The 19894-nt window shown below is 46.8% G+C and overlaps 6 protein-coding genes across 12 annotated transcripts; 2 read left to right on the forward strand and 4 right to left on the reverse strand.

Moving 5' to 3' along the window:
- Nucleotides 1–12: 12 nt before the first annotated feature.
- LOC6493950 lies at nucleotides 13–3795 on the reverse strand. The gene is made up of 4 exons (XM_001961226.4): nucleotides 3587–3795; nucleotides 2997–3059; nucleotides 2504–2935; nucleotides 13–2438 (listed from the first exon to the last, which is right to left on the reverse strand). Exons 2-4 carry the CDS (start codon nucleotides 3054–3056, stop codon nucleotides 177–179), a joined length of 2754 nt encoding a protein of 917 aa, XP_001961262.1. The 5' UTR covers nucleotides 3057–3059; nucleotides 3587–3795; the 3' UTR covers nucleotides 13–176.
- Nucleotides 3796–3851: 56 nt separating this feature from the next.
- LOC6496614 (proteasome subunit beta type-5) lies at nucleotides 3852–4971 on the forward strand. Its single transcript, XM_001961227.4, has 2 exons — nucleotides 3852–4108; nucleotides 4168–4971. The coding sequence occupies exons 1-2, from the start codon at nucleotides 3962–3964 to the stop codon at nucleotides 4873–4875; spliced, it is 855 nt and encodes a 284-aa protein (XP_001961263.1). The 5' UTR covers nucleotides 3852–3961; the 3' UTR covers nucleotides 4876–4971.
- On the reverse strand, nucleotides 4909–5420 carry LOC6493949. The gene has a single exon (XM_001961228.4). The coding sequence runs from the start codon at nucleotides 5418–5420 to the stop codon at nucleotides 4983–4985; it is 438 nt and encodes a 145-aa protein (XP_001961264.1). The 3' UTR covers nucleotides 4909–4982.
- LOC6493948 (pre-mRNA-splicing factor Syf2) lies at nucleotides 4909–6268 on the reverse strand. The gene has a single exon (XM_044715611.1). The coding sequence runs from the start codon at nucleotides 6234–6236 to the stop codon at nucleotides 5556–5558; it is 681 nt and encodes a 226-aa protein (XP_044571546.1). The 5' UTR covers nucleotides 6237–6268; the 3' UTR covers nucleotides 4909–5555.
- Nucleotides 6269–6361: 93 nt separating this feature from the next.
- Nucleotides 6362–10396, forward strand: LOC6496615 (periodic tryptophan protein 2 homolog). The gene is made up of 11 exons (XM_001961230.4): nucleotides 6362–6456; nucleotides 6537–6666; nucleotides 6721–6833; nucleotides 6898–8163; nucleotides 8222–8561; nucleotides 8617–8762; nucleotides 8826–8973; nucleotides 9034–9268; nucleotides 9327–9488; nucleotides 9816–10032; nucleotides 10095–10396. The coding sequence occupies exons 2-11, from the start codon at nucleotides 6649–6651 to the stop codon at nucleotides 10285–10287; spliced, it is 2838 nt and encodes a 945-aa protein (XP_001961266.1). The 5' UTR covers nucleotides 6362–6456; nucleotides 6537–6648; the 3' UTR covers nucleotides 10288–10396.
- Nucleotides 10397–10526: 130 nt separating this feature from the next.
- On the reverse strand, nucleotides 10527–19362 carry LOC6493947 (glycine receptor subunit alpha-2). 7 transcript variants are annotated; one of them, XM_014906988.3, is made up of 11 exons: nucleotides 19151–19362; nucleotides 17311–17463; nucleotides 16292–16368; nucleotides 14830–14929; nucleotides 14599–14753; nucleotides 14253–14342; nucleotides 12680–12835; nucleotides 12250–12614; nucleotides 12061–12189; nucleotides 11888–11992; nucleotides 10527–11739 (listed from the first exon to the last, which is right to left on the reverse strand). In XM_014906988.3, exons 2-11 carry the CDS (start codon nucleotides 17370–17372, stop codon nucleotides 11539–11541), a joined length of 1440 nt encoding a protein of 479 aa, XP_014762474.1. In that variant the 5' UTR covers nucleotides 17373–17463; nucleotides 19151–19362; the 3' UTR covers nucleotides 10527–11538. The 7 variants fall into 7 exon arrangements, with proteins under 7 accessions (XP_014762474.1, XP_044571545.1, XP_014762472.1 ...); XM_044715610.1 differs by lacking the exon at nucleotides 19151–19362 and adding an exon at nucleotides 19114–19128; XM_014906986.3 differs by lacking the exon at nucleotides 19151–19362 and adding an exon at nucleotides 17609–17748.
- Between the last annotated feature and the right edge of the window lie 532 nt (nucleotides 19363–19894).

The following is a 19894-nucleotide window of genomic DNA, read 5'->3' on the forward strand; positions in this document are numbered from 1 at the left end:
AAACATTTTACATCATTTATGGTAATATATTTCGTATATATTCTTCAAACCCTCAAGATTAGATTCTGCCATGGAAAATAAATTAATTTTTGATTTAGTTTATAACTTTGTAAGATTAAGATAAATATATTAGGAATAGCTATGTACAAGGGGAGCTCTGGGCAGGACATCTTGGCTCACACCAAGCTGGAGACATTGTTGTAGATGCCGACGCCCGAAACTTCGTCCAGATTGATGTCGGCGGGCGGCAGGTTGGGATGGGGCCAGTTCCTGGCTTGGGGATGCGGATGGGAATGCGGCGTGATGATGTTCTGGAAGGAAGGCATCTGGTGGGGCCTGAAGGGGACCCCCGGCCTCAAACCGGCATTTGGTGCATAGGCGGAAGGGATTCTCCGCTGGGTGATGGGCGGGTTCTGCGGTCGGTGGGGCAGCTCGTGGAAGTAGGCGTCTTTGGGTATGTGCCTCTCGGGCAGACCGAATTGCGGGGCCACACCACTCCGGTGGGGAATGCTGTAGGTGGGCGAGGGGTTCGAGGAGGTGGCCTCCACGTGCTGGAAGTGGTTGTTCAGGCGGGAGTGGGGTCTCGTTCCTATCAGCTCCTGCCGGTTAGTGTCTATGGTGTTCTGCAGCTGGGCAACCATGTCCCGGACTTGACCGGCGTTGGGTTTCTTCAGACACTTGATCTCACTGTTCCGGATCTCTACTTTGTTCACCTGCTCGTTTCCGTTCTGCCGGATTTCCGGCTCTTCCACATACTCCATGAGGGGATTCGAGTAGAAAAGGTTCGACATGACGGGGTAGTTGTCCTCCAAGCACAGGGGTTGCCGCTTCATCAGGTTGGAGATTCCAGCTGCCTCGCTGGCCTGCTCCTTGTAGAGCAGCTTGTCCCCGCCGATCCTCTCGGCACTCTCGTTCACGGCCGCCTCCTCCTTTCCCAGGTCGGCGAAGGACGCGTCCTTGCGAAGGGCCTTGATCACGGAGTTCAGCATGTTCTCCCCCCTTCCGATTCGGGAGTAGTACTTGTGGTAGTCCGGGGGCGGATTGCTGCCCGTGGGGGAGGCCTCCCAGTCCCAGCTGTTGGAGTTCTGGGACGGATTAGAGGTCTCACTCGAGTTGGGGTACCGCCGCATGACGTGGGTGTACTCATCAAAGTTGGGACTGTCCTTGTCCTCCGGGAGCTGGGCCGACTCGGGTCTGGTGTTGGGCTTGTAGGGCGGGGAAAGCGAGGACAGCTGGTGCTTGTTCTCCTGCTCGCTATCCCGCTCCATGATCAGAGTGGTCTTCTCCAGCAGCACACCCAACCGCTCAGACACCTTGAGGAAGTCCAGTTTTAATTCATCCAGTTTGGAGTGCTCCAATTGCTCGACCTGCTCCTCGAGCTCCTCTTCGTCCTGTGCCAGCTCCACGTCACCCTCCTCCTCCTCTTCCTCCTCCACCTCCTCTTCCTCGGCCTCCTCTGCATCCTCCCCGGCGTCATGAGAGTCCTCATCGCTGTCACTTTCGAGTGGACCCTCTGCCGATCTGTGAACAATAGCCTGCACTGCCTGATCCTCGAGTAGGTCCACACTGCGGGAATTGGTGAGCCTGCCGTTGTCGTGGTTACTCTCCAACAGCTCCAAGCTGCGGCACCTGGAAAGGGTCCTTTCGATCCTCGAGCTCCTATTTTGCTGATCGAAGGTGGAGCGCATGGGTTCTCCTCGTCGCAGGAACTCACTGAGGTGCTGCCGTTTGCTCTCACACCGCAGCCGGTCCTCTATCATTGTCCTGGTGAGTTGCTCGATCTGGTCGTTGGTTTTGATAGCCAGGGCCTGCACCTTATGGCCCAGACGCTCCTTGGTCTTGTGGACGTACTTCTTGAGGCTCTTCCGGTTGCAGTTCAGCTTGTTTTCGATGTGCCGGAAGAACGGCCCACAGTAACAGGTGTTGCCCACACTCACTGGCCCCTTGTGAATGTGGCCGGCCAAGTCGAGGAAGTACTGCTCCCCTGGCTTCAGTGGGTCCTTGGGCAGGGTCTCCAGTTTTGGGGAGGGAAAGGCCCGGGGATCGGGAAAGTAATGACATCCATACGGCGACCAATTGATTCCCTTGTCCACGACATCCCTCTCCCGATCCTTGTCCGAGCGACTGCCTCCCTCTCTTGACCTCTCCTTGCGATTGCGTATCTTCTTCGGCGTATTCAAAATCTCGATGATCTCGCGGTAGTTCTTTCTGATCGCAATGTGCATGGGGCAATCTCCTTGGGCGTTCTTGATGCCCAGCCGCGCATCTGCCTCCAGCAGAATCCTGGTTAGCTTCCTTCGGCCCATGGCACAGGTGATGTGCAGTGCGGTGTCACCGTTCAGGTTGGTCTTGTTGGGATCGCAGAGTGCGGAGAGCAGGATCCGTGTGACGCCCGCATGCCCGTATCTGCAGGCGGTGTGGAGTGGAGTGTCTCCATACTATAGAGGATACCAAAATTATATAAAATTTAGGATTAACAATGCCACTATATTTGGCCACTCACATTATTTTGGACGTCGGGGTCGGCGCCGGCCAGCAATAGTTCCCTTGAGCTCTGATTGTGCCCGTTTTGGGCTGCCAGGTGCAGGGCCGATAGCCCCTCATTATTGGCTATGCTCAGGGAGCTGTTGTGGAGGGCTTCGGTGGTCTGGTGGATCACCTTCGCCTTGCCTTTGTTTTTCTCCTTGTCCTTTTGTTGTCCTTTAGCCCCCTTCCCGGCCTTTCCCCCGGACGCTCCTGGCGCTGGAGGTGGAGGGGCACAGATTAGTTTCACGCAGCGACTGAACCCCCGGCTGGCCGCCTCGTGGAGCGGGGTGTTGCCTTGGATGGATTCCCTGGCCAGGCGGTCGGCATTGCTGAACAAGAGCCCCTCCACCCGTCGATCATCCCCGGCGGCCACCGCCTCGTGCAGCGAAGTCCAGTTGCTAGAATCCGGCTAAAATGAGGGTTAATTAAGGGTTAAATCAGAGTGGTAATGGATAACCAAAGCAACTTACCCCAGAAATGGCGTTGGGCAGAGCTTCCTGTTTCGGAATGCGGGAGGATCCATGCTGCATTGTCTGCGGAAGTTAAATAAAGTTAAGTAAATGAATTAAATAATGGATTGGGCTATAATATTTACTTATTTTAATATAAATATGAAATTGATTTGGAATCTAACGAAAGGAAGATTATTCTCTCATTTAGTTTTTTAATAATTTAAATTAATATACAGATAATTTTAAAATTACAGAAGAAACTTAAAGAAAATTATAAAATTGTTTTTGTTAAAAAATAAACTCTTTTTTATTGAATAATTTTTCCAAATTCATTTTTTTTTCAGTGTTTCTACAGCTGTGCGCATGTATGGGTGCCCTATGAAATGGCGTACCACGTAGTAATTGCAATTACAAATATGAGATTATGGACCAAAAATCAGTCAGATTTTAACGTCTTTTTGCAGAAATCATGTAATTGACGTATAATATTTTGATCGAAGAAATAAATATGTTGGTTTAATTGGTTAGAAATTCACCAAAGCACATCGAATTCCTAAGCTTAAAATCCTGCTTTGAACTGCACCTTGGTACCGTTTTGGCCAACTTACATTTCACTTAATTCGTTACACGCATGCGCGCCTTATTTACACTTTAACATTGCCTTTTCCACGCCCACGTATTTACACATGCTGTCCGAGTTGAAACGTTTTTATTGTCCGATTTTGCACTATTTTGCGTATGCTAGGTGAAACGCCCAGAGTTAATTTGTCTTCAAGCCTGGCCTAAAAGAAACTCGACAATTGGCAACAGGTTTTGAGAAATGCGATACCAGATCGCCCAAATCTATCGATTACCAGTCAGTCACGACTGTTCGACCTGGTCACATCATACAAGTCTCAAACTATCTGGCAATACCGAACCGAATTTTGTTTGTCATCCGCATTTAGCATCCGAGTTTTCAATTTTGAATTCATAATTTAACAATGGCGCTGGCTGAAATTTGCAAAATTAGCAATGCCCCTTACATGCGGCGAACGGCATGGGACCTAAGTGATGTGGAGGAGGACCTCAAAGCTCATACCAGCAACTTGGCCAATCCCTACACACTGGCAGCTCCTCCATTCGAGAATGTGAGTTGTTAAAGTAGTTTTCTGTCAAAGATTTGTATAATTGGTTCTTGTTTTATCAGCCCATGCACAACTTGAACCTAATCCAAGCCAACGCTGACAAGACCGGCATCAAAATCGACTTCGACCACGGTACCACCACACTCGGTTTCAAATACAAGGGCGGAGTTATCCTGGCTGTGGACTCCCGAGCCACTGGTGGTCAGTACATTGGCTCGCAGACGATGAAAAAGATTGTGGAGATCAACCAATTCCTGCTGGGAACTCTGGCCGGTGGAGCCGCCGACTGTGTCTACTGGGACCGAGTGCTGTCCAAGGAATGCCGCCTGCACGAATTGCGCAACAAGGAGCGTATCTCGGTGGCCGCCGCCAGCAAGATCATGGCTAACATTGCCCACGAGTACAAGGGCATGGGCCTGAGCATGGGAATGATGCTTGCAGGCTATGACAAGCGAGGTCCTGGATTGTACTACGTAGACTCCGAGGGCTCCCGCACTCCAGGAAATCTTTTCTCCGTGGGCAGTGGCTCCCTCTTTGCCTATGGTGTCTTGGACTCTGGATACCACTGGGATCTGGAGGATGATGTCGCCCAGGAGCTGGGACGACGTGCTATCTACCATGCCACCTTCAGGGATGCCTACTCGGGAGGCATTATTCGCGTCTACCATATGACCCCGACCGGATGGATTAAAATCTCCGAGACCGACTGCATGGAGCTGCACTACAAGTACGAGGAGCAGAAAGCTCAAGCTGCTGCTGCGGCTCAATAGGGTGTGGATTTTATTATTACTGAATATAAGATATGCAATCAAACTAAGTTTGTATTTCCCTGAAATAAATAAAGATGTGCTTATGTGGTATACATATGTAGATAAGTTTATTTCTCTGGTTCCTTTTTGTCCGCATCCCATTGCTGCGACATCATCTGAAGCGTTTCCATGTGTCTCATCTCCGCTCGTTTCTGCTTAAACGTTCGTTTTCCGGTCTTTGGTTTCACTCGCTCCTTCCGAAGGACTCCCCGTTCCATGGCCTGTCGCAGTTCTTGCTCCACGTCGATATGCGTAGGAATGTGAATTTGCCGGATCATCCGGTTGCGCACCATGAAGTGATCGAATGGATGCTGGCCACCATTTCGATCGATGAAAACGGCGTTCGAAAGTTCGCAGGTCATGTGCCCGTCGGCTATGTCGATTACTCCTGCCACCGAGGTTTCATTGTGTAGATCTATGAGCACTGAGTGGCCTTGGAGCATCACTGGCCAGCAGTTGAGGGTGTTGGAGATCAAGTACTTTTCCCGCGAGCTAAATTGTTGCATTATTCCCACAGGTTTGAAGCATTTGTGTAGCAGAACTGCCAACTTGCTTTTAATAAAAATGTACGTAGATGAAGAAAATTAGGTACACTGCAAAACTTAAAATTACATGCTATAGAAATATTATAACTAAGACGTCTAGATGGCTGTTCCGCGCTCCAGATTCTGCTTGATCTCCGCCGTGTGCTCGCTGTAGAACCGATCGAGCTTCTTGTTGAACTTCGAGTTGCGTTCGTTGATGAAATCTACATCGGCATCGTCGTTGTAGATGCGTCGTCGTGAGTACTTCTTGCGTCGCTCGATTTGCTGCTCCAGGTCTTTAACCATGTTGTTGATGGCGCCTGGCGTGTCCTTTGTCCGTGAATGCAATGATGTGTTTGGGCCGCCGTAGAAGGCGTCCCCGAGCTCGGCCTTCTGTTTCTCGTATTTGTTCATGTCGCGAGCAGGCATGTTCTTAACGAGTCGAGTGTATTGTCTGGCTGTCTGGGCTTCGTAGGTGGAGAATCCCAGATCGGGATTATCTTTTCGCTTCTTTTTCTTCTCAATCCGATCTGCATCCAGAGCTGACACCTCCAGGAGCTTGAGGCGCTCATAGTCCTTTCCCGCCGCCTGTGCCTCAGCTCGCGCCTTGTCGTCCGCCAGCAGCCACTCGGCCTGTCTCTTGCGGGCCTCCCAGTTGTTTGGCAGCTTCTTGCGAGCGTCTTCTGCCACAACTTCCTGGTGATTATCCGTACGCGCTTCCTGGCGCTTTTTGTGCAGCTCGAGGAGGCGCGCCTTGCGCTCCGCTAGTTTTTCCGCTGCGGTTTTGCTTTTCTCCATGTTTTTACTTGGCTATTCAATTAATTTTCTTGTTAAATTCCTGAATTTTTCTTTGTTTATGTTTCTTGTCTTATTTTATTGGAGAACAAGTTGGCAGCACCTACCGAATCAGCTGTTTGGTGGCATTACAGTGAATGAAATGTAAAAGGAATATAATTTATGTAAAGTTTCAGAAAATATATTTATATTTAGGGATGAATTTATGTACATTCTTGTGCGGGTTAGTGAAATAATGTAAATTTTAATATTTAATAAATTCCTTGTTTTAATTTTGACTTATTATTTTTCGCTACTATCTAGGCCTCCCTGTTTGCAGTATATACCAAAAGAAACGCGGTGCTGTTTACTTCAACACGTGCAGCAGACTTTGTTTATATTTCTCGTCGAGGTTTTTATTTGAAACCGCTGCAAAATGAAGTTTTCCTACAAAGTAAGTGGTTTTCCTTGACCTGTTTTTGCGAATACTCAATATCTGTTATCATAGTTTTCCAATTTGCTGGGCACCATCTACCGGAATGGAAACTTGGTCTTCACGCCGGATGGAAACTCAGTCATCAGCCCCGTTGGAAATCGAATAACCGTTTACGATTTAAAAAAGTGAGTGATTATCTTTTTTATAAAAATCATACAATTAATATCCGGATTTCCTTTTCATTAACAGCAACAAGTCTCGAACTCTGTCCCTGGAATCGCGCTACAACTACACGAACTTGGCCCTATCTCCGGATGGAAGTCTTCTGCTCGCTGTCAATGAACAGGGCGAGGCCCAGCTCATCAGTATGATGTCCTGCACGGTAATTCACCGCCACAAATTCCAAACCGGCATCCGATGCCTGTCCTTCAGTCCTAATGGACAATACTTCGCGGTGGCAATAGAAAACTTGGTACTCATATTCCTCTCTCCCGGCGAAATCACCGGAGAGTACAACCCGTTTGTTCTGAAGCGGCGATTTTTGGGCGGCTTTGACGATGTCACCTGGCTGGACTGGTCCTCGGATTCGCGGCTTCTGGCCATTGGCTGTCGGGACAGCTCCACAAAGATATGCGCGGTAAACTTTACAAGAAACTTCAGGACCTACAACCTCAGTGGTCACACAGACGCTATTGTGGCTTGCTTCTTTGAGGCAAACAGTCTGCATCTCAACACGATCAGTAGGAATGGGCAGCTGTGCTTGTGGGAGTGCAGCCTGTCTCCCTCCGACTTGGAGGATGCGATTAAGCCGGAAATTGCTCCGACCCAGAGCAAAAAGGTAAAATCAGAGGACAGTGACAACGAATCGGAGGATGACGTGGAGGATGTGGTCGAGAAACAGGCCCCGAAGGATGAGGGCACAGCAGCCACTGAGGACCAGAACGAACTCAAAGACGAAGCTGAGAAGCAACGACATCCCTTCTTCTACAAAAAACTGTCCCGCCACTACCTAGCCGACGAGCCACGCAAGGAGCAGCGAGATGTCCAGCTCACAGCCGCCAACTACAATCAGCGAACCAAGGTTTTGGTGGTGGCCTTCAGCACGGGCGCCTTCTACCTTTATGAGCTACCCGACGTGAACATGATCCACTCGCTGAGCATCTCTGACTATCCCATCTCGGCAGCTTTGTTCAACTGCACAGGCGACTGGGTGGCCCTGGCCTCTCGGGAGATTGGTCAGCTGCTGGTTTGGGAATGGCAGAGCGAACAGTACATCATGAAGCAGCAGGGCCACAGCAGCGAAATGACCTGCATTGCCTACTCGTCGGATGGCCAGTTCATAGCTACCGGCGGCGAGGACTCCAAAGTCAAGTTGTGGAACACCCAGAGCAGTTTCTGTTTCGTTACTTTTAGCGAACACACCAGCGGAGTGACCGGAATCCAGTTCAGCCGAAACAAGAAGTTCCTGGTCAGCAGTTCCTTGGATGGCACAGTGCGTGCCTTTGATCTGAACAGGTGGGAGTTAATATATCTTAGCCCCAAAATCATACTAATCTTTAATATCCTTTTGTAGATACCGAAACTTTAGGACCTTCACGTCACCAAACCCGGCTCAGTTTTCGTGCGTGGCCGTCGACTACTCTGGAGAGTTGGTTGTGGCTGGTGGCCAGGATGTGTTTGATATATTTCTCTGGTCAGTGAAGACGGGAAAGCTGCTGGAGATAATCAGTGGTCACGAGGGGCCTGTGGTCTCCCTGGCATTTTCCCCAGTGGCCACATCCTCTACTCTGGTGTCCGGTTCGTGGGACAAGACCGTGAAGATTTGGAACTGCATGGAGAGCAACAGCGAGCACGAAACCCTCGATGCCGTTTCGGATGTAACCAATGTGACTTTCAGTCCCAATGGTGAAGAGGTGTGTGGGCTAGTGTGTTTACTACAAATATTTTATTAACTTTTATGTTTTTCAGGTTGCTGTGGCCACTCTGAGTGGAAATATAACCATTTTTGACATCAAATCCTCCAGCCAAGTGACCACCATAGAGGGTCGCAATGACTTAAGCAGTGGCCGCCTGGAAGCTGATATGATAACAGCTAAAAAGAACACACAGGCCAAGTGAGTAACATTTATTAAATTGTATTTTAGTAAATAAAGTTATTAAATTTATTCATATTTCAGTTACTTTTCTACCATTGAGTACTCCGCGGATGGAGAGTGCATATTAGCTGCCGGAAAGTCGCAAAACATTTGCATCTACCATGTAAGGGAGGCCATACTACTGAAGAAATTCCATATCACACAAAACCACAGTCTAGACGGCTTAAATGTGAGTACAAACTAAAAAGCTAGACCCATAATTCTAAATTCTGTCTAATTGCATTGCCAGGATTTCATTAATCGTAAGCACATGACTGAATTCGGCAACATGGCTCTGGTGGAGGAGCGCGAAGAGCTGGAAGGCGGCAAGGTGGCTCTGCGACTACCAGGAGTGCGCAGTGGAGACATGTCTTCCCGGCGCTTCCAGCAAGAGGTGCGAGTGTTTTGCGTAAAGTTCTCGCCCACCGGTCAGGCCTTTGCAGCCGCAGGAACTGAAGGACTCTGCATATACGCATTGGACAAGGGTATGAAATAGAGGTACTATTTCTCAGAGAGATATTAATGTAAATGTTTAAAAAACAGGCGTCGTCTTCGATCCCTTTGACCTGTCACTTGAAGTTACCCCAAAAGCCGTCCATGAGGCGCTTAAAAGGCTGGAGTACACCAAAGCGCTGGTCATGTCCTTGAAGCTAAATGAACCCAATTTGATTGCCCTAGTGCTGGAAAGAGTGCCGTATAGGGACAGTGAGTATGCAAATTAAGAAAAAAGAGCCTACTGCATTCAGGGGCCAGTCCTTGTCGGTTTCGGCAGCCTTCACTGTCGGCAGGATCTAAAAATAGCAGCAGCAAGGGGCGGGCTCCACTGCCCTGACTCCGTTTTTCGATCGAATGTGCAAATTTGCACTTTTGCCGTGTTAATAAACAGTTTCAAGGTCCTCGCCCCAGTGCTGCCTTGGTTAATAACCCCTTCCAATACCAAACTGCATATAAATGGCTGGCCATAAACTACTTTGCCAGCACGTGTCTGCATTGCATGCACACTGAATCCTTTTACCCCTCCTCCTCCTGCAGTTGACTTGGTCTGCGCGGATCTGTCTCCGGAGTTCGCCCAGCGACTGCTGCAACAATTGGCCCGCCAGCTGCAGGCCACGCCGCACATCGAGTTCTATCTCCAGTGGAGCTGCTGCTTGCTGACCAAGCACGGAAACCAGGATGGCGTCTTCCAGCACACCGGTCTGCTGGCTCTGCACGAGGTGCTCTCCAGGAAGTACGAGATGCTCAACAAGATGTGAGTATAGTTGTTCGCTGTTTTGATGGAACATCTTCAATTTATTTCAACTTCGTTTGTAGCTGCGACTTTAACAAGTACACCATGAAGGTGCTGCTGGACAGAGCTGACAAGTTGGAGCAGGAGAATGGCGAGAGCAATAAGACCCTGAACGAGGACAGCGACGAGGAGATGCTGCTCATCCGAGTGCCAGAGAACGAGGCTTCTCAGTCGCAGTTTAGCGACGAAGAGGAGAGTGACAGTGGCTCCGATTAAGGACCCTTTTGATTGTTGATACTGTTAGAGGAAAAAACAACCAAGCTTGTTTGATAGATGTACGCGCCTTGTCTTTTATTAAGAATAAATTTAAAGCTTTTCAATAACATTACTTGGGTGCTCACTGTTCCACGAGTGGTCGAGTGAACGCCAGAACTTCGGAGATGGAAAGAATATAGATATTTATATAAACTTAACTCCGTATAGCAGATACAATCCTAGATAAATACATATGCATGTAGGTAGTGATGTAATTTATTTACATTGTGTCGGTATCTTCATATCAAATATAAACTCGATTCGGCTTAACAGATATATATTATATATAGGTATATATTCATTTGTTCAAAATATCTGATCTGCCTGATGTGCGCTGTTTGAACTACAGGTCGATTTTAGTAGGTTTCTCAATTAGATGTAAAAGCCACAGCTCTAATGTCTTGCATAAAATGCGCTATAATGATAAAATAATTCTAAATATTTATGTAAAAATCTCTAAAAGCATTCTCGGTTCGTTTCAGTATTTACAATCCAAATATCCTTAGAGGCCATATTATTTATTATCTCCGTAAAGCACCAGATCCATTCCTTGGCTGATTTGCTTAAGCCTAATACAAAAATTCAATTAAAACCTTGCCTTGCCTTGCCTTGAGAATGTGGTGTATGTACCGCGTGTAGCTTGTAGTTTAATAGGTAGCGGTGTATACTTTCGAAGTAGGGACAACCCGTCGACCGTGGGGTATTGTCACTAGCACAGTGATGTACATTTATTCAATAACCAGCTTGGACTTGATTGACAAATGCAGTGGTAGTAAGGCGAAATAATCAACTGCAGAATAAAATTAGGGTCTATGTTGGGGGAATCGTTGTGGGGCATCCTGGGCAGCATTGCCTAGAGCAGCTGAAGCCGTGTCGGATAATATCCTATAGATAGATTCGAAAAAAACCATGGGGCTAAGCGTTACTCAAATGAACTATACTCTCGGTTGTCGTGAGCAAATATTCGATATCTGAGTTTTGTATTCCGTACACCGGGGCTATGCACACACTTATGTAGGTAACTGTAGGCTTTTCTGGTTGTTTCGTTTGTTGTACTTCGATGGCGGAGAGCGATCCGCTCTTCGCAGATTAAGAATTGCACTTGGGGCCTTTAGATCCAGTCCAGTAGCAGGTATCGTTCCATCAACAGATCCACAATTGTTCGGTTTTTTAACGGAGTCCAGAAATGTGTATTCTGGAACTCCCCAAATCCTAGGACGACTTCATCAGCAGGATCGGCCAGTACAGGAGGACGAACACAAAGAACAGGATGGGGAACACGGCCCGGGACACCTTGTCGATTTCCCGCCACATGATCTTCTCGACGCCCGTGTCTGTGTCCGTCCAGGCCACCGAGAGGAGGCTCTGCCTCCGTGCCGGCTTCGGAGGTCCTCCATTACCCTGCAGGGAAGTCTGGCGGGTAAAATGAAAATAAAGCAAAGAAAGTCTGTTTAAAGCACAAATTTGATTGAAACTAGAAATTTATGTTTGTTTGCACTTTTCCTACGCGATTCTTTGACAGGTGCAGCGGTTCCCCCATCCAATCCAGTTAATAACTCACCTGTCCGGGCGTCGTGGGCGTCTGCGTGGCTTTCCGGGAGCGCACCGCTCCACCCTCCCAGCTGGCCACCGTCGCACATTGGCCCTTCTCCATGTTGCTGATGCGCTACGCGAATTCGGAACGACAAGAGGGTGGCATTACTTATTAAAGCGACATCCTCATAGCTGCCTTACCATGGGCAGTACCTTGGGTATACGGTTCACCTGGTACTGGTACTGCACGTCCAGAACTTTCACCACCACGAACTCGGCCAGGGCGGCGAACACCGACAGCATACAGCCGGCCATCCACAGGTCCAGGGCCTGGAATTATGTTCGAATCGATACTGGACGAAGTCGGCTAACTGGGAGTGAGTTATTCACCTTAACGTACGCCACGGGGGGAATGTCTGCCCCCGTAAACATGGTCACCAGGGTCAGCATGCAGGTGACCAGCAACGTAACCCTTCCCGGGATCGCATCCAGGCCTAGCCAGAAACTAAACCAGGACAACATCACCACCAGCGACGAGGGAGCGAAGGTCTGGATGAGGTGGTGGCCGATCTGGCGCTCGAAGCGGAAGTACACGGTGAGGCGCGAGAAGTTGCCGACCTTCTCGGGCATATAGCCATCGGACTCCTCCAGTTCCAGGGGCTGTCCCAGGTTGTACTGCAGCAGCTTCAGCTCCGGGTTGAGGGTGACTCCGGAGTCGGACCAACGGAGCTTCACCTTCTGGTTATTCGACGAGACTTAAAGAGGGGTGGTGGGCAGGAATTCCATCAGATATTCACAAAATAAAGCATCGAACACTCACAGCTCTCTATGTAGATGGGACACACTTGGATGTCCATGGGGTAGAGCTGGAACTCCATCTGGCAGGCGATGATCGCGTGCATCCGGGCGGCATAGCGCACCGTCTTGTTCTTGTAGAGCGTCACCGACGTAAACTTGTGGGTCAGTGTCGCTATTTCTACAACGAGAAGACATCGAGAAGACGTTGCAGAGATGCGGAACAAATGGGTTTCGATTAGAACTATGGCATTGGCATCGATAGACTCAGTTCTTTGCTCATTTCGGTGGGGGTGTATCAGTGTTTAGTCGATTTATGGAGGGGGTGCCGTGGTCGTGATCGTGATCACTGATCGCTTTGGGTTCAGGTTGAAGCGCGACTTTCTACAGACGATGTATGAATATATTTTTACTTCGATGGTGTCTGATGAGTTCCTTAACAATTAAATGAAAACTACCAAACCACCAAATATTTTATTTTTATCTTTTTTACTGTTAATCGCAGCTTGTGTAAAAATTATATTTTTTAATGGAATACACTCAGTACTCTACGAGTACCGGGTATAACTACAAGAATTGCTTTCAGGGAAATAAAGCTTAAGAAAGTTTAAATTAATGAGAAATAAAAAAGAATAAACATAATTAGAAATTTGGTTTTTAGTTCTAAAAAATGTATCTAAAATATTTCTGATAAACACAATAAAATGATTATAATTTGTACTCAAATCGGAATTAAAGTTTTTAAAGTAAAATATGGTATGGTAATTATATTCTTAAATGATACATTTCTACTTTATACATAAAAACCCAAATAAATTTTGTCAATATTAATTTCTATACTAAAAAGTACACTTTAAAGTATTTATTTTGAAGTTATTTACACCATTCCGACAACTACTTACTCGAATTAAATTTATTTATCTGTTAGAATCAGTATGATAATGCTCTACGAGGGGAAATCGTGCCAAGAACAGATAAATAAAACCTCTCCGATCTGCAATCGATTCTGGTTTTGTAAATGTTGACAATGGAAGCAAATAAACTGGAACTAAAAACGAAAATACCAACGAGGTGGTGGTCCCTGATTTCAAGGCAAGATCTTATCACGACTCCCGTGTGCAACTGCAAATTTTCGTTTTTGGTTCTCGTAATTTTAGCTTTTTTTCCAGCGTGGGCGATGGTCAGGTGGGAGGGGACTGACTGTGGGAGCTCGGGTGCAGGGAGTTGGGTTGGAGTGTCCTGGCTGGCCGTGGCATTGGAACCGGCAGGGATTCCGTGCGTGTAATGAGGCCCCGAGTGGGCGGGTCGGGTATATCAGGTGGAGAAATAATAAAAAACTGAAATGACTACTAGGAGTATGTTTAATGGTTGTATTTACACACAAGGCACTCTATGGGTTTCGATTTTCGAAACAGCCCAGTACAGAGCCGGAACAGAGAGGTTTCGGCGAATGCTGAATATACAGGAGATACATTGGATGATATCGATTCTGAGTACTGAGTTCTGAGTTCTGATTTCGATGGATTTTTGATTTTCGATTGTCTGATTTTGGCAAAACACAAAAGTGGCAAACACAGATCTAGGGTCATTTGATATACTTATATCTTTGCTCAGGTGAAAGTTTTTCGAATCTCTTTCACCCTTATTGCGTAGCAGGGACGTGGACGCCACGTAAGGACTTCCGTATCCTATTGTTAGTTTCAGGAATCGTTAGTCAGGCAAAAAAAGTAACGAAACAAACGAAAACGAAATAAATCGTTACTATATACAAACGGTCCAGGTTAGCAGAGAGAGATTTTAATTTTAGGACACATATACATAGTAGTAGAAGTGATGATGCTCATCGGGACAGAGTGCATTCAAGAACACAGATCGACAACCATACACATAAGGACATTCATGGCTACTGTTTGGATGCTACATATGGAAGAGATCGCTACATACCGGCAATCTTGGAATTGAGAAAGTACGGATCCGGCTGCCAAAAATTCTCAAAGACCTCTGGAAGCAGTGTCACGTAGTCGTCGCCCTCCTCGAAGATGTCGTCGGGGATCTCCAGCCGGGACTCCAGCCAGCGCTGATGTATAAACATGTCTACTCTGAAAATGTACACAGTATTGCTAGATGCTCCGTTTAGATCCCGGATCCCGGATGATCATCTATCGTTGCACTTACCTAAAGTCCATATCCTCTACGTTAATTGAGTTAATATCTACAACGAATATGCTAAAGTCTACTATCACTGGGGAGCCCTTCTTCGAGGGCGGTCGTATCTCTGAAACGAATCAAGACGGCCGGGTGTGAACATTTTATTCGAGGAATAGTTTCGCAAACTGTGCAACTCCGTGGGAAGACGTTGGAACGAGTGTTTCTGTTTTATTTCTTTTTTTTTTGGGGGAAGCCGGCTTTCGTGCGCGAATTCATTTCGATGGGCCTCCGTCTGGACGGCTCGGAGTGGGCTCCTTAAAAAAGGAAACACACATCACATCCTCGACGACCTTCACGACCCCCGTCCCATGGCTCGCCAAGTTCAGGGACAGGCTGTGGTCCTAATGCGTATTACACAACCGGCGAAAATCGATAGAAATAAAGGTGTTGATTAGCTCCAGCAATTGCCATCGCCTCAAATGAAGAGTACACGCCTCTGGGTAATTTTGGTGAATTATTCATACTTTTTTTCCAAGGTGGGCTTCGGAAAGAAATGCAAGTTCTTGCGTAATGTCTGGCATTTGGATTATTATTATTATTAGTTGGAAGTATTTTTAAAAAAATTAAAATCCATTCAGAAGTCAATTAAAATTGGAAAAAAGTTTGAGTTTGTAGTCTTCCAATCGACTTGACAACGTTTTCTGTTTTACGGCAATATTTCCTAATTAAATGTTACATCCGAAAGATAAACGACTCTTGAATTAGTTGAAGTGCAAGTTGTTTAACATTTAAAATATATTGATTAACCCGACCGACATTTTTGTGGGTTTAGAAAGGTTAATGAACTTCAAGATCAATAGCCAGAAGCAACGAGTCATAAAACAAAACAAGGCAGAAGTTCTGGAAGTATTAGACCTCCCAGGACTCGCAATAGTTATCCTTAATGGATCCTGCCTGGCAAGGAACATAGTTTAATGTAATTTTAATCTGTAATTTCCCCTCTCAGATTGGAGGATTGGTGAAATTCTTTTGTAATTCGGGTGGGCGATTGTCGCCGGTAAATGTTGTTTGGATTTTAATCGATCGTAATTGCGGATGACGTCAAAGTGCCATCTGGGGGAGACTGGCTAGCACCGTAGCCGTAACCCATATGCAATAGACGGAGGCCCTGAAATTCGCCGCGTCACGAAATAAACCAAAAGGATACAAAAAGTGTACAAAGGAGAAGCCGAACACGCATATCCATATCCATGGTTGGCGGTTTCATGGTGCAAACAAATCAGAAATCACAAAAACGGACCGGGGGGGCAATTCGGAGCAATTAAAAACAAAAGCAGACCGCATCGAAAAGCCCGAGACTCCGGCTCCGGCTGGAAAAGGACACCTCCTAGGAGGACAACAATTGTAATTTTCTCGCGGTCGGGGCAATTGGATGGGGTGCTTCGGATCGGATGGGTGGACCTCTGTGGGCGGGGCCTGTTTAACTTACCCTTGACATAATTAGGCGGAAGAACTACTCGCGGCTTGGCTGTGTAGTTCACATGGGCTTCCGTGGCTTCGCTCAGCCTGCAAAATGAGCAACAGAAACAATACAGAGGGGCAATTCAAATGCAATCCTTATTCTTGGGCGGATGGGGTAGTCAGTGGTGCCAGGTAGGAGCTCTTTTCTTGGCTGAATTATTTGTATTTTTACTATAAAGTTTATTGTTTTCAAATGTATTACTAACTTAGTTTAAAGCTTCTTAAATCAATTAACTTTTATACGATTTAGAAGACAATCAAGTTATTCCACAAAGTTCTACAGTCTAGAATCTAGACTATGTAGGTTTAAGAAAATATATTAAATTATTTAAAACCTGTTTAAACTTTAATTTATAAATATACTATATCATTATGCGTAAAATATACAGTCTTCAGACACGCAATTAAGGCAATTATTCCACAATAAACTTTCAAATTCTCTAATTTTTTCAAAGGATACACCATCCACATATATAAACTGGCAACACTGGTTGGAAAATCTAATATATACCTATAGGCTGGGATGGGGTTGTGGTGCAAAGGTGCAGGGTCTGATGTCTGCCACATGCAACTACAGCAAACTTTGTCAATTTAAGTCTGAATTTGAAATTAACTTCCTTCGTGCTTGCCGTAGCTTCCATTCCATTCGATTCGATTCGTTTGGATTCCTTGCTGCTCCGGCCCGGACTTAACTGCCTGGGCCCGGCAATATTAGTTGCTCCTTTTCCAATCGAATGCCGTGCAGGATTCTCATTTGACTGTGATCCAATTGACCTTGCCCGGGAGCCCCCAAACCGAAACGAATTGAACCGATTTTGCATTTGGCAGTACGAAGGTTCCCCTTGAACTGGAAAACGATTCTGGGTCTGGGATTTGGTGGCATGGGGTGTAGGTTAGGGTTGGTACAGGGACTGGGACTGGGACTGGGACTAAGACTGGGATTGGGATGTAAAGCAGTTGTGGGGCGAGGAGGTAACCCGATCTTACCACATCAGTATGAATCCCAGTCCAAACGATATGAATGCGTTTGTGTTGAATTTGTCGAGCATGATGTTGGGGCGACGGCACGGGACAGGATTTGTAACTCAGACCTCAAATCATCTCACTTTACACCGACGTGGGAATTTCATAATTCGGTTTCTGTAACACAATATTTTCGATCATTTGCATTTGTTGGCTCTGCTTTTATTTTCCATTAGCATTATTATTATTATTATTATTATTAGAAGGGGCTTTTTAATTTAGTTTTTGTTTTAAATTCTGTTTTCTTCTTCACACTTCACACCTTCTCACACACGGGGGGCACTGAACAAAAGAATCGGATCGGATCAGAGTCCTTGATCGAAAGTATTTCGCGGCTGGGCTATCCGCTAGGTTGTGCCTCCGGCTGGGCTGGTGTTCGGAACTCGAATAAACCGAACGCCGAGCTCTGGGGCGATAAAAGAGTGCTCATCTAGATACGAGTATCTGTATCCGCATCTGCGATATGTAGATTCCACACCCGGTGTGGACTTGTGGGTATAGGTGTGAGTGGGCGGGCGATTACGACCGTAAACTTGAATCCCCAGAAGCTACAGGGAAGCTTCTTATGGACGTTGTCCTTCAATTGGGTGTTAAGAGAGTAAGTTTAAAGGGGTTTTTGAATTATAATTCCATAATCAAATCATTTCCCTCATACCCCTTGAAGTAAGGAGTTCCCTTGATAGCCTTATGATTTTGAAGAAGCTTCACTGTAGATCTGGTCACGGAAGGTGGAGCACATAAGCAGCACTACGCCGGCGGTCAAGGCATGGCGGTGTAATTGCCCCCGGCACAGGGCAGAGCACACTTCTCGCCAAGATTCAATTGAATCGCGTGCCAATTTTACTTAAGCCGCTGCACAAACCGACAGTTTACGGTTCGCGGTGTAACAGCTCAATCTATGCGGCTGATATTTTGCAGATACTTTCGCAGACACAGATACAGATACAGATAGAGATTGAGATTGAGATTGAGATGTTGATGGCGATAGCGATAGTGATCCGGATAGAGATACCCTGATGGAAAGTTTCAATTGCAAGCTTCCTGGCCGGAGCAGCACACACATAATTGCCTGGGCTTCCACTTCCTATATAAATTACTTTCTGCCCGGAGTGACATTGACAATGGCATCGCACGTAGTATTCGACGGGTATTTTTGCGCAAATTAAAAAATCCACTTCCAGATACAGAGACGAGTACTGAAGGTATCTGCATATGCGAATGTAGATCGCAGATCGCCAGATGAACAGTATCCGGCTAGGCCCGGGCCCAAAGTGATGGCGACACTTTTCGCTTGTCGTTCACACCGATCTCGGATCTTGGACAGGAATGCCTAAGTCCCACTCGCACTCACACACATGTGTCATACAGTTAGCTAATCCGTCAGATACTTTTTCCCCCGACTTTGATTGGAAAGCACGCACTAATTGGGCCTGGCCGTAACTCATTTATATTCATTCCGGGGATCCTGCCAGGCGGCGGAGTACAAAGGCTCCGCCTGGATTAAAACAAATGCTCTTTAAATAGCGTTAATTTAGTTTCTATTTTTTCATATGGATTACATAAATCCATCAAGTCCCGGGAAAGGGGCTTTCGATCATCGAGAATCGGGACAGCAGGAACCCGGCAATTACATTAATTATGTATTTGGCTTGAAATGTTTTGGGTGGAGGCCTAAAATTACGCGACTTTAACGCTTGCCTCACGCGACACCAAGTCAGAGTCCGAGGCCCATGGCCCATGGTGCATGGTGGCATATAACCAACTAACCAAATCAACCATACGGTTCAGATATTATGGAAATTACCGAGCTGCGGGTACGACGAAGCGCGCCCGAATCCGTTCGCCTTCGCTCAGGAACTGAACTGAAACTGAAACCGAAACTATGAACTGAACCCAACGGAACTGAGCTGTGAAAGTACGCGAATTTCTTGGCCGCTTTGCCTTGCCAACTTTAATACGAACTACGAACAAAAAAATGAACTGGAAAAAGTAGAAAAATTCCCAACGTTGAGGCTCAGGCACGACAACCAACTGTAACGGGTTTCCACTTACAGGGAGTTTTTGGTGGGGGCTACGGTCGGAATGGCCTGAGGACTGGAAGGACGATTGCATGGCACGAGCCTCGCAAATTGGTGTTGGGTTCCCCTGGAATGTGTGTTTGGGATTTTCTAATGGCCACCGCCCCCACCCATCCTCCCACCCGTCGGCGAGTATGATCAAATGGCTGGCCAAGCTGTTTCCAATAACTGTCATACACATCCATCTGCTGAATTGGCTCTCCTCATCCACATAGGCTGACGTTGGTGGGATTTTCCAAGCCAGTGCAGTGCATGCAAGTTGACTTGAAATTTCCACAAAATAACCAAAACACACACCGCTTGCCACCTGCTACTGCTATCCCTTTAGCAGTAGCCCATCAAGGGCTGGAAACGAGGCCTGAATGGCCCCCAGGCCTCTGCCCTCGGCCCTCGTGGGAAATTTCTATACGAATCGCGTTTGTCGAGCTATAATATAGAATATATACAGGTAGAACACTGACACAGCCAGA

Source organism: Drosophila ananassae, chromosome 3L (genome assembly GCF_017639315.1).
Source record: "Drosophila ananassae strain 14024-0371.13 chromosome 3L, ASM1763931v2, whole genome shotgun sequence".
Taxonomy (NCBI): Eukaryota; Metazoa; Arthropoda; class Insecta; order Diptera; family Drosophilidae; genus Drosophila; species Drosophila ananassae.

Coding starts and splice junctions, on each gene's coding strand:
- LOC6493950 (XM_001961226.4), bottom strand. CDS start 3,056: ATGCAGCATGGATCCTCCCGCATTCCGAAACAGGAAGCTCTGCCCAAC. Junction 2,936..2,996: donor TGCCCAACGCCATTTCTGGG/GTAAGTTGCTTT, acceptor CCCTCATTTTAG/CCGGATTCTAGCAACTGGAC. Junction 2,439..2,503: donor ACCCCGACGTCCAAAATAAT/GTGAGTGGCCAA, acceptor TATCCTCTATAG/TATGGAGACACTCCACTCCA.
- LOC6496615 (XM_001961230.4), top strand. Junction 6,834..6,897: donor ACCGTTTACGATTTAAAAAA/GTGAGTGATTAT, acceptor TTTCATTAACAG/CAACAAGTCTCGAACTCTGT. Junction 8,763..8,825: donor AAAAAGAACACACAGGCCAA/GTGAGTAACATT, acceptor TTCATATTTCAG/TTACTTTTCTACCATTGAGT.
- LOC6496614 (XM_001961227.4), top strand. CDS start 3,962: ATGGCGCTGGCTGAAATTTGCAAAATTAGCAATGCCCCTTACATGCGG. Junction 4,109..4,167: donor CAGCTCCTCCATTCGAGAAT/GTGAGTTGTTAA, acceptor TTGTTTTATCAG/CCCATGCACAACTTGAACCT.
- LOC6493949 (XM_001961228.4), bottom strand. CDS start 5,420: ATGCAACAATTTAGCTCGCGGGAAAAGTACTTGATCTCCAACACCCTC.
- LOC6493948 (XM_044715611.1), bottom strand. CDS start 6,236: ATGGAGAAAAGCAAAACCGCAGCGGAAAAACTAGCGGAGCGCAAGGCG.
- LOC6493947 (XM_014906988.3), bottom strand. CDS start 17,372: ATGCTCGACAAATTCAACACAAACGCATTCATATCGTTTGGACTGGGA. Junction 12,615..12,679: donor TCCCATCTACATAGAGAGCT/GTGAGTGTTCGA, acceptor CCCCTCTTTAAG/TCTCGTCGAATAACCAGAAG. Junction 12,190..12,249: donor CCCCCGTGGCGTACGTTAAG/GTGAATAACTCA, acceptor ACATAATTCCAG/GCCCTGGACCTGTGGATGGC.